The sequence below is a fragment of the Corythoichthys intestinalis genome, chromosome 8 (genome assembly GCF_030265065.1).
Source record: "Corythoichthys intestinalis isolate RoL2023-P3 chromosome 8, ASM3026506v1, whole genome shotgun sequence".
Lineage (NCBI taxonomy): Eukaryota > Metazoa > Chordata > Actinopteri > Syngnathiformes > Syngnathidae > Corythoichthys > Corythoichthys intestinalis.
Genome location: NC_080402.1, coordinates 20,261,121 through 20,278,441, shown reverse-complemented (window position 1 = coordinate 20,278,441; position 17,321 = coordinate 20,261,121). Strand labels below are relative to the sequence as shown.

The 17,321-nt window shown below is 37.6% G+C and overlaps 1 protein-coding gene across 1 annotated transcript; it reads right to left on the bottom strand.

Moving 5' to 3' along the window:
• Window positions 1-4,202: 4,202 nt before the first annotated feature.
• Window positions 4,203-5,258, bottom strand: LOC130920784 (trace amine-associated receptor 3). The gene has a single exon (XM_057844245.1). The coding sequence runs from the start codon at window positions 5,256-5,258 to the stop codon at window positions 4,203-4,205; it is 1,056 nt and encodes a 351-aa protein (XP_057700228.1).
• Window positions 5,259-17,321: the final 12,063 nt, after the last annotated feature.

Genomic DNA, 17,321 nt, shown 5'->3' with positions numbered 1-17,321 from the left:
CTACTGTTAACGTCAATGAAACTGTGAGAAATGTTGTGAATTCTGCTGGAAACTATAGAACCAGAAAACGTGAGCAAGAAGCTGCTTAGAGAGAGACGGGTGCTCCATAACCTCATATGTTGCTCACACAACACAACATGCACAAAACATGATCACCAAAAACTTTTTGGGATGCCGCGAGCTACTCACACTAGCATTGCGATCGACTGGTCGATCGGGATCAACGTAATGAGCACCCCTGATTTTGCCTATCAATTAATTAGGTTCATATTTGTTAGAAATGTAGCCATGAGCCATAAGCGGATTATAAGGGGGGGGGGGGGGCAGCAATAAAACTGCAACCAAAATGAATGAAATGAACAAAAAATATATTTTTAGAATGGGTCAAAATTATTTTTCGAACAGATCATGTGACTAGCACCTTAGATGGTCATTTGCTTTGAATATGATCCCCCCCCCCCCCCCCCCCAAAAAAAAAAAAAAAAATTAGGGGAGGGAAATTGTATTTTTCAAATGATTTTTTTTTTCTTTGATTGAAAATATTTTTTGGGATTGAAGCAACTTTTTGGGGATTGAATGACATAGACACAAATGTCCTACCCATAATATGGCTCAAACACAAAAAGGATTGCTTCAATCAAAGAACATTTTTTCAATGAAAAATGAAGTGTTCAAATGCAAATTTTTCAATCTCAAATATTTTTTCGCTTTCAAAAACGTTTTCTTTGATTGATTTTTTTTTTTTTTTTTTTCATTGAAGCGACTTTTTGGGATTGAAAATATATATAATGATTGAAGCAACTTTTTTTTAAAAAATTGAATAATAAAGACACAAATCTACCTCCATATGGCTCCACACAGGGGATACAATTTTTGACAAGGGTAACTACATTGGCACAACACCGGCAGGCGTACTATATTCAATGGATGGCGATCTTGGTGAAAGTTATTGCCTAAGCAGCCTGATCTAGAATTCCCCTCAAGAATGATGGGAAACGAAAAAAAAAAAAAAAGAAACGCTCATTGTCAACTTATTATTATAAATATTCTAGGAAGTTAATTTTATTGCTGACGCTGCGTTTCGGGGTCATCAACATGTGCCCCCCCTGACCCAAAAGTCAAACGCCGCCTATGGCCATGACCCATTTTTACCCAATCTGTTTGGTCTTATTAATGTGCCATCCTGAGGAAAAAGTGTACATGCAGGGTATGCTGTTATATCGTCCCTGCCAATGTTGAGACCAAACCTACGTCCTTGGTTACTGAACAACTGTTAACATGTTATGTTCAGTCGGCATGGTGTATGAGTTGTTAGCACGTCTACCTCACAACTCTGAGATGAATGGTTCAATCCAGGGCTTCAGCATGTTCTCCCGTGTCTGTGTGGATTTTCTCCGGGTTCTCCAGTTTCCTCCCTTGTGTATTAGGAGTGGGAACCTCTTGTTGCCTCACGATACGACACGATTTGTGATACAAAGCTCACGATAATGATGATATGACAATATGGCGATACATTGGTCAGGAAATCATTCTAGGATATTCTACAAACAGCTAATAAACAGAAAAACAAGCTTGTGCTTTGAATTGGAATGAGTTTATCACTAGTAGACGTCCAATCCATTTGAACTGGGAGGGGTGGCAGCGAATGAACTTCATTCGCCGTCAATGACAGCCAATGCCAGGCAAAGAGGTAATTTTAGGCCATTTAAGGTCATTTACCTGTTGATTTTCAATTACTTCCAGTTCATTTTGGGGTATTTTATGGGTCACTTCCTGTTTATTTTGAGTTACAGAACAGGAAGTGACCCGGGAATCACCCAAATGAGTAGGCAGTGACTCAAACTCAACAGGAAATAACCTGTAAATGTCTTAAAATGAACACCAAGTTACCTGTAAGTGCCTTGAAAATCGGACAGAATGACTGTGAATGCTCTGGTTTCGAATGAACAAACGTTCCCAGTCTAAATGGATATAGCGTCAAGCACCATCAATGCAGCCTTAGAGTTAACTGAGACACCATTATTGTGGAAGATTTTGGTATAACTTGTTGGTTCCTTTTTTTTCCTTTCATAATAAACATTGACACATTTTAAAAACTATATTTGAATTCATGGCAGGAGCATATCGATAACCTTTTGGGATACAAAGTATCACGATATATACCGTTTACCATTTACCGCATTTTTCGGACTATAAATCACAGTTTTATTCATAGTTTGGCTGGGGCAGCGACTTATACTCAGGAGCGAGTTATGTGTGAAATTATAAACACATTATCATATAATTTCACATGTTATTTTGGTGTTTTGGAGTGACACTGATGGTTTGGTAAATTTGTTAGCATGTTCTTTATTCTATAGTTATCTGAATAACTCTTAATAGCTATGTTACGTTAACATACCGGTCACACTCGCGTTCTGCCTTTGTCAATGTGTGTTCAAGTGTATTATTGACTTTTTCATCTTGAAATGCATGCTTTTAGTTTGTGGCGCTTTCACACCCAAGTAAGGGCGCACTCGTAGTTGTTTACACGAAGAAGAGCGCTCAGACGCCAGAAGAAGATGGACAGCTACGCAGCTCTGAGCGAGTGGGCGAGTTAGCGAGAGAGAAACACGGCACCGAACCTTCGTTCACTGTTTATGCTTGTAAAATATCTATACAGAGGCAACGCCTGTGTGTATCATCTTTTCTGTTGTTGTTGTTGTGTGTTTTCCGCCCGCGATCAGACACTTAGAGCCAGTTGTGTGGTTGTTTGAACGATGTGTTAATGCTAGCGAACGCATGCTAACCGTTTGTGTCATTGCTGTAATAGCAGTTAATCATCATTTATTTACATTGATGCGATTCTGTTTGGTATAGAGGACGAAATTGATTTGTATTTTTAATTTTTAGTTTCACTCTTCAAATGATGGTGTCATAACGACGGCCAAAACAAAGTCAGCAAATTATATGGACGTCCAGCATTGTCATTTGGGAGTTTAGCTCGCTGTATAGCCAGGACCGAGCTGTCGCAACCTGGTGAGGACAGTACATTTCGTTGTTCATGCATCATGTAACATTATCATACTGTAGACTTATTCAGCATGGTGTTCTCTATTGTATTTTTATTTTAAATTGCCTTTCAAGATGACATATCTGTTCTATGTGGTGGATTTTATCAAGTAAATTTCCCCCAAAAATGCGACTTATACTCCGGCGCGACTTATATATGTTTTTTTCCTCTTCATTGGGCATTTTATGGCTGGTGCGACTTATACTCAGGTGCGACTTATAGTCCGAAAAATACGGTAGATATTTTGTCACACCCCTAATGTGTATAATTGATTGTTTTTCTCAGTGGTCCCTGTGATTGGCTGGCAATTGATTCACTGTGTACCCCGCTTACTGCCCACAGTCAGCTGGGATAAGCTCCAGCACCCCCACAATCCATAAATATGTTTTGCCCTCTTCATTGTGCATTGTTTTTGTCTACTGCGGCTTACTGTATATTCCAATGTTCCATATAGTCTGAAAAAAAAAGGTATCTAATCAAGTGATTTTACGTTTTTTTGTGAAAAACACCACAAGACTTCAGGAAGTACCGTATTGGCCCGAATATAAGACGGCCCTGATTATAAGACGACACCCTTTTTTCAAAACTCAAGTTTGAAAAAAGACTTTTTGAACACCAAATTAATTTTTATACAGAAAATAATCAAAGTACATCCAAAACAAATGATTATAACAATATATTTGAGAGAAAAAACATGTTATTTTGCCTCATTCAAATCTTAATATCTGAACATTTAAACATGTAAACTAAAGTGCAATCACATTCGTAAATGAATGGCTTCTGGTTTTTGAATGTAAATAAACCAAGCTATTGTGATAAAACAACAAAATTGCAATAACTGCATTAACCATCAAAGTGAAGTCTAACTGTAACTGTAGTCTTGAAACAAATCTGAAAAAGGAAAAACATTGTATTAAAATAATGCAAACTGGTTACACTTGAGAGTAGCTGAGATCTGTCATGACAGAACATCGCTTCAATGATATCTGGCACCATCTAGTGTCGTGAATGGGTATAACGTCTCGACCGCGAATATAAGACGACCCCCTCTTTTTCAGTCTTATTTCAATGCAAAAAACACTGCCTTATATTCAGGCCAATACGGTAATGGAAATTAACTTCAGTCAATTTTCATTTTTTATCTGCACTGTCATTCATTTGCTTCTTTCCGGGTGTGTGACAATTCCATTCCAGGGGAGATCCCAGGTCTACACACTCTACAACCCATGAACATGAGGAATGCTCTCCGAAAGGAGCGATTAAAGAAACCATACAGGAAGGGATTTAGTGATGAGTTGATGTAGCCCAGCCATAAAAATATATCCCAGATGACCACTTCTGTGCTGTAATCAATAAAAGGGTCCACAATGTTGACAGTAAAAAATGGCATCCAAAAGATGAGGAAGACTCCCATGATGATGCCCAAGGTTTTTGCTGCCTTTCGCTCTCTCTTCATGGTGTTGCGGTGCTTTTTCTTTTTGCTCGAGTCTTTTCCTACTCCAGCGGCCATCTGGCTTTCCATGGCGCTGATCTGCCTTGCCTGTCGTCTGGCGGCTTTGAAAATTTTCCAGTAGGCCACCAGCATGATAGCCATGGGCAAGTAGAAGGCTATTAAGGAGGCCATGACAGCGTAGAAGCGATTGACCAATAAAATACATCCGTCTTCAGGGAGTGGGATATCAACACCAGCCATATGGAGGCCCAGCATTATGGGACCAAAGGAAATCAGCATTGGCACCGCCCAACATGTGACAATGAGGAAAGTGACTCGTCCTTGGGACATTTTTAAAGAATAAACAAGTGGGTTGCAAACGGCATAATAGCGATCAAAGGCAATGCAACTCAGGTGGAATATAGAAGCAGTACACAACATGACATCAAAGCTGGAGTGAAGCTGGCAAAACAGGGAGCCAAAGTACCAGCACCCTTCAACTGTCCGAATCATACTGTATGGCATTACGATCAGGCCCACAAGGCAATCGGCCACAGCTAATGACATGACGAAGGTGTTAGTAGGTGACTGCAGCTGTTTAAAGTAGGAAATTGAGAGGATTACCAGAAAGTTGCCCACCACTGTGCAGATGATGCTGATAAAAAAGAAACCGTACAAGACGAAACGAATTGCCGTGTTCCTCAACAAGGTGCAGGAATCCAGATCAATCTCAAGTGTTGTGTTAGCAGCGTCTTCAAAGCTACTGTTGTCCATCTTCTTATTCAACCTGTCAAGACACGGGCATGATCAATAACACTAATCGTGAGTAGTTGCTTTACAAGTCATCATAAGATGAAGAAAAAAAGCATACTTGCCTAAATATCATAAATCACTGGTTTTGCAAAACAAGAAAAACATGTTTGCCTGGAAACAAATTGGACTTTTTTTTATTAATATTTATAAAACGTGTTGTAATTGGCCAAGGACATAAACAGAAAGGCAGGATCAGGGGCGTTGGAAATCACTCAATGCAGGCGGTGCAGAGGATCTTTTTCTTCAGTTTTTCCCATCCAAAAACATCCGTTTCGGTCCAAATTTGTCATTCCTGCATTTTCTCCATACAAGGAATGTACAAAGCAGTACACACACACGCTGGATAGTTTACGTACTACTACTAGGCTACTACAAAGACAGCGTTCTATTTCACCTACAGTGTGTGTTGGAGTTTTTGTATTGGAAATAAAGGCGCCTGTGTATTATAAAGCAATCCCCGCAGCTAGACGGCACGATGACACACAAACACATTTGAAACCTAAAAGGGTCCAATAAGCCTCGGTTTATGGCCAACTTTACACAAATAGCATCTTATTCAACATGACCCAGTACCAAGCAAGGTGACCATGTTACTATAAAAAAATAATAAAAATAATAATAATTCAACATAGTGTATTTAAACCCCAAAATATGGTAAATGGAGAGTACTTGTATTGCGCATTTATCTGCATGGTTACCATGCCCAAAGCGCTTTACATTAGCACACATTTACCCGTTCACGCACACATTCACACACCAATGGGGCTGCTGCCATGCAAGGCGCTGTCAACCCATTGGAGGCAAATCAGGGTTCAGTGCCTTGCCCAAGGGCACTTCGACAGTGGGCAATCATAGCCAGGAATCGAACCACTGACCCTTCGGGCCAAGGACAACTCCAGCCACCAACTGCGCCACGGCCGCCCAAAATATAATATTAAATTCACTATTTTTTCAATGTTTTATTTATTCCACCACCCCCACCCCCCCAAAAAAATTTACAAAACACTTTTTTTCTTACTCGCCAACACCACACCCCACTTTGTGCATCACTGGGCAGGCTTATGCATTATTGAAATGTGCATAAATGGTAAATGGAGAGTACTGGAGGTAAATTAGGGTTCAGTGCAATGCCCATGGGCACTCAGCGATGGCCAATCATAGCCGGGAAACAAACAGCTGACCCTTTGATCCTAGGACAACTCGAGATACCAACTGTGCAACGGGCCGCCCCATAAGGTTAGGCAGATATCACTATTTTTCCCCAAAAAATACTTAGGCTAGGAGGCTAGGAGGCAAACAATATGGAGCATTGATTGAAGTTTTTTTCATAAACTTGATAATGATAGATGGGTTAGATTCCACCTTCACTGCGCAACGCCTATAAGTTGGGAGCCGCACTACAGTCCGCTTCAGTTATTCGCAGTCAGGCGCAGAGTCAACACATGCAGTGATCCAACGCCTGATTTAGGTTGAAAAAGTACGAAAACTGTACCGCATGCAAACAGGAAGGATTGTCTCAGGAGTGATTTGTTCGAGGATTCAAAGTAATCATTATATTTTTCGTACCATGCATGCATTTTGAAACACTGTGAAAAAAATCAACGGAGGAATTAACTGCTACGGACTAGCATCATTCTTTGACATATTTACGTAAAGTAAATGCAAACTGCCTGTTTTTTGCTTTTAACCAAGAATCGAGACTCTTTTAGGTCCATATCTATAAAGAATTCGGGGATTTAAGCATTTATTCACAACAATTTTCATCGCAAAAGCTCAGTTTACGTAAGGCGGCCGCTAGCTATATTTACTTTGCATTGTACTTCGACATATTTAGGTAAAATATATGCTACCTAAAGGTTTTTTGTTTGCTTTTAACCAAGAATTAAGACTGTTTTACATCCATATCTATGAAGAATTAAGGGACTTAAGCATTTATTCACATGAATTTTCAACAAAAAAAGCTCTTTGTCTATGATTCCACTCGGTCAGCAGCGACGGCCTCGCCAACAATGCAGGCCCCATATCTATCGGCCCCGTGTCCCGTCAATACATTATGAAGTCAATGTTTTTTTGTTGTTGTTGTTGTTTCCATTTATTCTCACAATATATTACGAACAAATCACAAGATGAGTGAACATACAATATTAATGAAAAATGGAGAAACCTTCCACTTCTCGGTCTCGGATTAGGCAAGGCAAGGCAAGGCAAGGCAAGGCAAGGCAAGGCAAGGCAAGGCAAATTTATTTGTATAGCAAAATTCAACACAAAGCAATTCAAAGTGCTTTACATCATATGAAGATTCACAAGCGGTGATAAAATGAGTTGTAAAAATCACATTAAATCAAAAGACAATTAAAAATAAGACAATTGAAACAGGAAGTAAAATCATTAGGGCTGTCAAAATTATCGCGTTTAACGCACATGCCCCGCTCAAACAAATTAAAATGACAGCACAGTGTCATGTCCACTTGTTACCTGTGTTTTTTGGTGTTTTGTTGCCCTCTGCTGGCGCTTGGGTGTGACTGATTTTATGGTTTTCAGCACCATGAGCATTGTGTAATTATTGACATCAACAATCGCGAGCTACTAGTTTATTTTTTGATTGAAAATTTTACAAATGTTATTAAAACGAAAACATTATGAGGGGTTTTAATATGAAATTTCTATAACTTGTACTAACATTTATCTTTTAAGAACTACAAGTCTTTCTATCCATGGATCGCTTTAACAGAATGTTAATAATGTTAACGCCATCTTGTTGATTTATTGTTATAAAAACGAAAACATTAAGAGGGGTTTTAATATAAAATTTCTATAACTTGTACTAACATTTATCTTTTAAGAACTACAAGTCTTTCTATCCATGGATCCCTTTAACAGAAATAATGTTGATATTGTTAATGCCATCTTGTTGATTTATTGTTATAATAAACAAATACAGTAATTATGTACAGTATGTTGAATGTATATATCTGTCTTATCTTTCCATTCCAACAATAATTTACAAAAAAATATGGCATATTTTATAGATGGTTTGAATTGCGATTAATTACGATTAATTACTTTTTAATCTGTGATTAACTCGATTAAAAAACTTTTAATCGTTTGACAGCCCTAAAAATAATACATAAAAATCACACTAAATCATCAAAAGAATTAAAAGCAGCAGACTTCTGTATTAGCTGCGGCTTCCTGACTGTTTTTTTATTTATTTATTATTATTAAGACCTGTAAATTAGTGCTGTCGAACGATTAAAATTTTTAATTGAGTTAATTGCAGCTTAAAAATGAATTAATCGTAATTAATCACAGTTCAAATCTACTATAAAATATGCCATATTTTTCTATAAATTATTGTTGGAATGGAAAGATAAGATACAAGACGGATATATACATTCAACATACGGTACATAAGTACTGTATTTGTTCATTATTACAATAAATCAAAAAGATGGCATTAACATTATTAACATTCTGTTTAAGCGATCCATGGATAGAAAGACTTGCAGTTCTTAAAAGATAAATGTTTGTACAAGTTATAGAAATTTGATATTAAAACCCCTTTTAATGTTTTCATTTTAATAAAATTTGTAAAATTTTCAATCAAAAAATAAACTAGTAGCTCGCCATTGTTGATGTCATGCTCATGGTGCTGAAACCCATAAAATCAGTCGCACCCAAGCGCCAGCAGAGGGCGACAAAACACCCAAAAACACAAGTAACAAGTAGGCATTACCATGTGCTGTCATTTTAATCTGTTTGAGCGGGGCATGTGCGTTAAATGCATCAAATATTTTAACGTGATTATTTTTAAAAATTAATTACCGCCCGTTAACGCGATAATTTTGACAGCCCTACTGTAAATATACCGTTGCAATAGTCTAATCTACTGAAAATGAATGCATGCATAAGTTTTTTCATGTCTTGTTTAGTCAGAAGCCCTTTACTTCTGTTCTATATTTTTTAGGTGGTAATAAGCAGATTTAGTGACGAACTTTAGATGGCTGTCAAATTTGAGCTCTGAGAATAATTACATCAAGATTTCTAACCTTATTTGTAGCTGTAAGTGACATTCTGCCAAAGTGCGTGCTGATTTTTGACCTAGTAAGGATTAGTAAGGCTCCCAATTCTGTGTTGGACTTTACGGGAACGTCAAGAGCCATTAGTTGAGGGGAGATTCTGAAAACCATGACAGCCAACTACAGTATACTAAAAGGCAAACGTTTAACAGGCTGCTTTGTCAAAGTTGGACTTTTTATATTATTTTTAGCATCCTATCTTTTTCCGCTTTGAATATTAGAAATAGTTAAACACCAAATGGAATTTTTGTTCTATTGTTAATCTTGCAAAACAACCCAGCAATAGCAATTAACTGCATCTTGAACTTCCGACACACCCTAGACAGTCATCCTGCGTTTTGGTGTTTGTTCATGAGATCATACAGATATATGACTGATAGCAAGAGGCATTACTGTATTACTATGGCTACAAAAATTAAGGTGTGAGGGGTAGAGTATCAAGACACCTGTTCATGGTGCCAGTTTCATACCAGGAAAAAAACAAGCCGTCAAGGAAAAGATTATATTTACTGCAAATTTATAACGTCTTAGTCATATTCTTTTTCGTAACACTAGTCATATGATTTTCTCCATCTTGGACTAGTTCACAGACAAATGTGTGAGATTATTCCACTAACTTTATGGAAATACTGTATTACTATCTGTTTCTATTAAGGCCATAGATCTTAAACTTGGTCATTTTTCACCTAAATCAAGAAAAAAATGCTTTCAAGTAATGTTTTGAAGAATATTTATTCTTGAATTAAGAACATTTTTGAAATTTTAAAGCTTTTTTTCTGAGATCAAATATACTAATTATTGCTTAAAATAACTAAGCGTATTATAAGCTAGCTGTTTTTCTTATTTCAAGAAATGTGAGGAAAATTGACTTGAAGCTCTGGCAAGTAACTTATATCGAGTAGATGTTCACGGAAAACAAGGGAGTTTAACTCATTTCAAGGAGGTGTGTTTTTCCACTGGATATGGCGGAAAACACAGACAGGGCTGAAAAAGCAGTTTCTGCTCTTAGTCCTTTTTAAAATAAACTGTTGTATTTTAAGTCAATAGAACTGTTGTTTTTGATAGAACAATATGTGTATACTGTATGCTGCCATAGCAGTTTCATGTCATGGCGCATTGAGCCTCCGAACTATTTTCAATTTTTCCGTTTTACCCTGAGGACCCCCGTTTACAGACACCGCGCAACCACTTTTGTTTCAACCCAGCCATAAGAAAGAAGCTACGTAATTATATTTATTATTTGAAATATCTGTCAATTTTATCTAAGAATCATTAATTGATGTCTAATATTTAGTTTGAAAAAAGGGACTTTAAAAAGTTATTCACACGCATTTTTTAAACTTTTAAACAAATTACGTCACAATGAAAATAATAGTGTCTGTAAACAAGTAACGGATATCTACCTCATAACTACCGCTTAATTGTATTTTTTTTGTTACTCTCGCATTTTTCCCGATATTTTAGATGATAAATAATCAATCCAAACAAAGAAAAATAAAAAAAATAATAAAACATCATTTAAAAGGGTAGATACAGTGGGGCAAATAAGTATTTAGTCAACCACTTATTGTGCAAGTTCTCCCACTTGAAAATATTAGAGAGGCCTGTAATTGTCAACATGGGTAAACCTCAACCATGAGATGCAGAATGTGGAAAAAAAAAAAACAGAAAATCACACTGTTTGAGTTTTAAAGATTTTATTTGAAAATCATGGTGGAAAATAAGTATTTGGTCAATACCAAAAGTTCATCTCAATACTTTGTTGGCAATAACGGAGGCCAAACGTTTTCTGTAACTCTTCACAAGCTTTTCACACACTGCTGCTGGTATTTTGGCCCATTCCTCCATGCAGATCACCTCTAGAACAGTGATGTTTTGGGGCTTATAGTCAGGTGCGCCTTATCGTCCAAAAAATATGGTAGTCTGTGTGCAGCTTATACACAGTGGGGCAAATACAGTAAGTATTTAGCCAACCACTAATTGTGCAAGTTCTCACACAGCCAGGGCAACAAAGGAGTGGCTTCGTAAGAAGCATTTCAAGGTCCTGGAGTGGCCTAGCCAGTCTCCAGATCTCAACCCCATAGAAAATCTGTGGAAGGAGTTGAAAGTCCATGTTGCCCAATGACAGTCCCCAAAACATCACTCCTCTAGAGGAGATCTGCATGGAGGAATAGGCCAAAATATCAGCAACAGTGTGTGAAAAGCTTGTGAAGAGTTACAGAAAACGTTCCAAACGTTGGCAATAACGGAGGCCAAACATTTTCTGTAACTCTTCACAAGCTTTTCACACACTGTTGCTGGTATTTTGGCCCATTCCTCCATGCAGATCTCCTCTAGAGGAGTGATGTTTTGGGGCTGATGTTGGGCAACAGGGACTTTCAAATCCCTCTACAGATTTTCTATGGGGTTGAGATCTGGAGACTGGCTAGGACACTGCAGGACCTTACAATGCGTCTTACGAAGCCGCTCCTTTGTTGCCCTGGCTGTGTGTTTGTGCTCATTGTCATGCTGAAAGACCCAGCCACGTCTCATCTTCAATGTCCTTGCTGATGGAAGGAGATTTTCACTCAAAATCTCTCGATACATGGCCCCATTCATTCTTTCCCATACACAGATAAGTCGTCCTGGTCCCTTTGCAGAAAAACAGCCCCAAAGCATGATGTTTCCACCCCCATGCTTCACAGTGGGAATGGTGTTCTTCGGATGCAATTCAGTATTCTTTCTCCTCCAAAGACGAGAACCTGTGTTTCTACCAAAAAGTTCTATTTTGGTTTCATCTGACCATAACACATTCTCCCAGTCCTCTTCCGGATCGTCCCAATGCTCTCTAGCGAAGCGCAGACGGACCTGGAGGTGTACTGGCTTCAGCAGGGGAACACGTCTGGCAGTGCAGGATTTGAGTCCCTGGCGGCGCATTGTGTTACTGATAGTAGCCTTTGTTACTGTGGTCCCAGCTTTCTGTAGGTCATTCACTAGGTCCCCCCGTGTGGTTCTGGGATTTTTGCTCACCGTTCTTGTTATCATTTTGACGCCACGGGGTGAGATCTTGCATGGAGCCCCAGATCGAGGGAGATTATCAGTGGTCTTGTATGTCTTCCATTTTCTAATAATTGCTCCCACAGTTGATTTCTTTACACCAAGTGAAGAGTGAACAGTTACAGAAAATGTTTGGCCTCCGTTATTGCCAACAAAGGGTACATAGCAAAGTATTGAGATGAACTTTTGGTATTTACCGAATTCTTATTTTCCACCATGATTTGCAAATAAATTCTTTAAAAATCAAACAACGTTATTTTCAGTTTTTTTTTTTTTTCCACATTCTGTCTCTCATGGTTAAGGTTTACCCATGTTGACAATTACAGGCCTCTCTAATATTTTCAAGTAGGAGAACTTGCACAATTGGTGGTTGACTAAATATTTATTTGTCCCACTGTATTTGGAAAATCGACCACTCCTTGATGTCTGTGATTTCTGCATCGCGACCATTGTTATATTACCATGTTTACAAAATCCCCCAAAAATCGGGCTGTGGCCTTTAACAGCTGTGTTTTGACACTCAGTGATACATGCTACATGGAGTTTTTAGATCTAATCGAGGTAAATATGCGATAATATCTCAGTAAAATCATGGCGTCTTTAATTATGCTCTCTCTTGTTCTTACCTACAGTTAGGGTTTCGCTGTTTAATTTTTTTTTTTTTTTTTTAAATGCCCTCCTGTTCAAAATTTTTCTTCCCCCAGAAAATTGAGATTGTAAGCTTTCCAATGATGTATCACATATACATATAGGACAATTTCGAAATTTGGCCAAATTGGGGGTCTCAGAGCGGAACTTCAAGTCACCTGAGTGTTTTCCGCCATATGTGTTTTGTGGACAATGATTTACATATTGCACAATGGCTGAAAGAGGAATTAAAATAACAATGCTGGAATGATTTTTGTCAGGTCAACAATGTGTAAATATAGTGCAAATATAGAGCAAATTGTTTTTTGTTTTGTTTTGTTTTGTTTTGTTTTGTTTTGTTTTCTAAATTAAATAAAATTAAGACACGTCCAAATATATCTTCTGTCAGACATGGGCGTATGAAGTTTATCCTCAGTCATACAACAATTAACTGGGAAAAAAAACTACAAATTTGGAGTAGCTACTTATTTGTTTAGTTTTTTTACAACACATGAATATAAGTGACAAAAGCATAAAATAGTAGCTCTAAAGATAGTATGAATGCCTGTAAATAATGATACAAGTAGATGGAGAGAAAGTAACATGTCTTTTAAAAGACAAATACTCATTTAATATTATGTGGCATTATGGACAACTATGATTTATCAACCAGTTAGAAACAAGAACAACCGATAATAACACAATAATAAACAATACAACACACTATATCCCCAAAAGGTTATTTGAGTAAATGGGAATGATACGAAAACATTCATCCAAACATGAAAATATTAAAGTTGCGTATTATGTCAGGAATTTTGCGAGGTTATTTACAAGTTAGGATATTCACACAACTACAGTAATCCATGCATGACTGCATTTCACAGCAGATGACATTTAATTGCAGTGGTAATGATGTGAAGTGGTATGTGACGTTTCAGTTGATTTGCAACTGACTTTAATGAAGCCTACTGGGACAATGCAGAGATTGATTCTTGACACAAACGCTAGAAAAGAAAGCTTTTATCCCCCGAAATATGTCTTTGTCGAAGCAGATTATTAAAACATTTGTTGATTTCGATTTTTTGAAGATTGTGACACAAAACTAACAAATCAAACCTCAGATAAATTACTTCAGTAAAACTCCTTCTTCAATGTTTACAGTTAGTTCCAGTCCATCTTTATTTTTGAATACAGACTTTATTGTCCTATAGCACCATAGTTATTGCTGCCATTATATATCTCAGTGGCTTTGTATTTTAGAGCTTCATACACATATACTTCTTAATTAATCAAATATAGATGTATGGAAAATACATCAATGTCCACATAGTAGACTTAGCAAAACAGGTATTTGACTGTAATTCTTTTCATTTGTATTAATAATAATAAAAACAGATATAAACATAAGCCATAAGTCATGCTCTTGTGCAAAATGTGAAAAAAGATGCACTCACTTGTATGGATGAGAAAAGATGGTCTGTCCTCATGACGTCCTACCAGCCAGAGTGAGATGCAAGACGTGTGAGAGGTGGGCGTAATGGATACACGCCACAATAATCACAGAACGTGGCCAACTATAAAGAAGACTAATTGTTTCCTGAGATAAACACATTGCGAGAAAAATCTATCAAGATTTACTGAATAATTCGTTATATGCTGTGCTCCATTTGTTATTTTTCATAAACCCTATTAATTGGACTTACGGTGCCTGTCGAGCATCTTTAAGCACCAATGAGTCACTGAAAGTCAATGAACACTCTTTGGGCTTCAAGGATCATACACCTTTGCGGCACACTAATAAGATAGTAAGATGCGTAGGCTATCCACCATGCAGTAGCATATTCTTGTTTCAACTATACGTTATCAGTTAGAGTTGGACTGGGATGTTTCAGGCTGGAGTCTTTCAATCACCCGGGCAACACAGCCTCCCTAATCCCCATACGTCACCCTACCTACCCTACAACTGACCCCTAGGGTCATGCCCTGAATCTTATGCAAGTACTTATTGTATGTAAAGTCACAGTCTTTACATCACCAATTTCATGGCATAATTTAAGACAGGTACCGTAATTTCCCGAATATAAGGCGCACCCATGTATAATGCGCACCCCAAATTTACTTGTAAAATCTAGGGGAAATTATTGTACTCATTTATAACACGCACCCTAATTTTAGCACCAATAAATAGAAGAAGACAAGAAAACAGAGCTCGTGTACAGATAAAGAAATGTCATTTTACTGAATGGTGAAACACAGCACAAGCATAGCATATTGGTAGTTCGAAACATTACAATAAGCTGACAATATTTACGGTAATAATTTTTACATTTTTACAAATATTTGACAACTTCTCCAACTTACCAGAATCTAGGAGAAAACAAAACAGATGTTACTTTTCTTTTAAAGGCTGCCGTATAACTTGCTCGTTTCATCATGATGAACAAATGTTTCTTCCATGGATTGATACGGTAAAATGAAAGTAAGAACGTAAGTCGGAAATCCGAGAGAGCTCATCGCTGTCGACACGACAGTAACAATAGAAACTATTGTTATTTGGGTTTGAGTTTCCCGAGGGACAGATAAAGTTGACGGACACACACAGGAAGTCTGTGTTGTTACGTTTATTATGGTCCGAGTTGCGGAGCTGCAATAAACGTTGAATCAAATGAGTTCAAGAAACTAAATTGTGTGCTTTATGAAGAGTGAAAAAAGCAGAATTTAACACAGACGAAATCATTCGGCCGATTAGAGTGAAGTATTACTGTAACAAAATGCTAACGTCATGTACCGTAATGGTCGGCAACGGATCGCTACATAAGTTTTCCTCAACACAACGTGGCCGTGTCAATAAAAAAAAAATCGGTCTTTATATAGATATAAAATATATATATTTCTGTCTCCATCCCTGTACCCGTGTATAATACGCACCATGATTTTACAAGTTGATTTTAGGGAAAAAAAGTGTGCGTTATATTTGGGAAATTACGGTAAATATTCACAGATATTTTAAAAATAGAATAAATAGTAAAAAAACAACATATAACACACTTAACTGATTTACTTATTTACTTCAGGTTGTAAAAGCTGAGGCAGGTACACGTTCACACAGATTTTAATGAAATAAATATGAGACAACAAAAATTTACATATTGACAAGAATAGACTTCATAATGATATTGCATTCCCCGGACACTGCGCCACGCCTTCAAGTAGGGGGCCGTCCCACACTCCGCTCGGTCGCAGTTATTCTTACACACATGCAGCGATCCAACGCTGGATTTAGGTTGAAAAAGTACAAAAGTTGTCCCGCATACAAACAGGATGGATTGTCTCAGGAGTGATTTGTTCAAGGATTCAAGGTAATTATCATATATTCTTCGTACCATGCATGCATTTTGAAACGTTGTGGAAAAAAATCGATGGGAGAAATTAGCCATCACAGCAATGGCATTATACCTCGCAATATTTACGTAAAACAACTGCCAGCTGCCCGGTTTTTTGCTTTAAACCAAGAATCGAGACTGTTTTAAATCCATATCTATAAAGAATTCAGTGATTTAAGCATTTATTCACAAGAATTTTCAACAGAAAAAGCTCTTTGTGTACACATGGCGAGGGGCTAATTTTCCTAACTGACTAGCCTCATAGTTCGCAATACAGTGGTACCTCGACATACGATCGCTTCGACACACGATTTTTTTCAACATCTGACGTAAAATTTGACTCGCCCTTTGTTTTTACATCCGACGACATGCTCGAAATACGACGATTTTTGACAGCGCCGCAGTTTCTTTGTTTTGTCGGAAGACGGATGCATGGCTGATTTTCTTGTGAGAGAAATCAACACTGGATCCAAAAAGGTTAGTGCAGGTGGAGAAAAAAAAAGAAAAGATGACGCTTACCATTGAAATGAAGATGTGAATGATAGCAAAATATAAGCATGGTGTGTGCATCCATGAACTGGGTCGACAATAGGGCCGTAGAATGTCGATATTGGCCGGTGATCTTCCTCCCTTCGCCAGTCTTTATAGATGTAGATATACATGTTTAAGTTTATCAGTCGTCTGAATGGTTCAGAAAATGTGATTGTGTTGGGCCTGACCAACATTTTGTACAGCTTTACACGCTACTTGTCTCGGTTTTGGAAGCACTGGTATACGTGCCTTTTAAATGTGGGTCGTTAGGAGACCCAGTGCTGTGTTATTGTTTTACCATTTCTTTATTTTATTTTTTAATCTATTGTTGTGTTGTGTTGTGCTGTTGGACCTTGAGTCTGTTA

Coding starts and splice junctions, on each gene's coding strand:
- LOC130920784 (XM_057844245.1), bottom strand. CDS start 5,258: ATGGACAACAGTAGCTTTGAAGACGCTGCTAACACAACACTTGAGATT.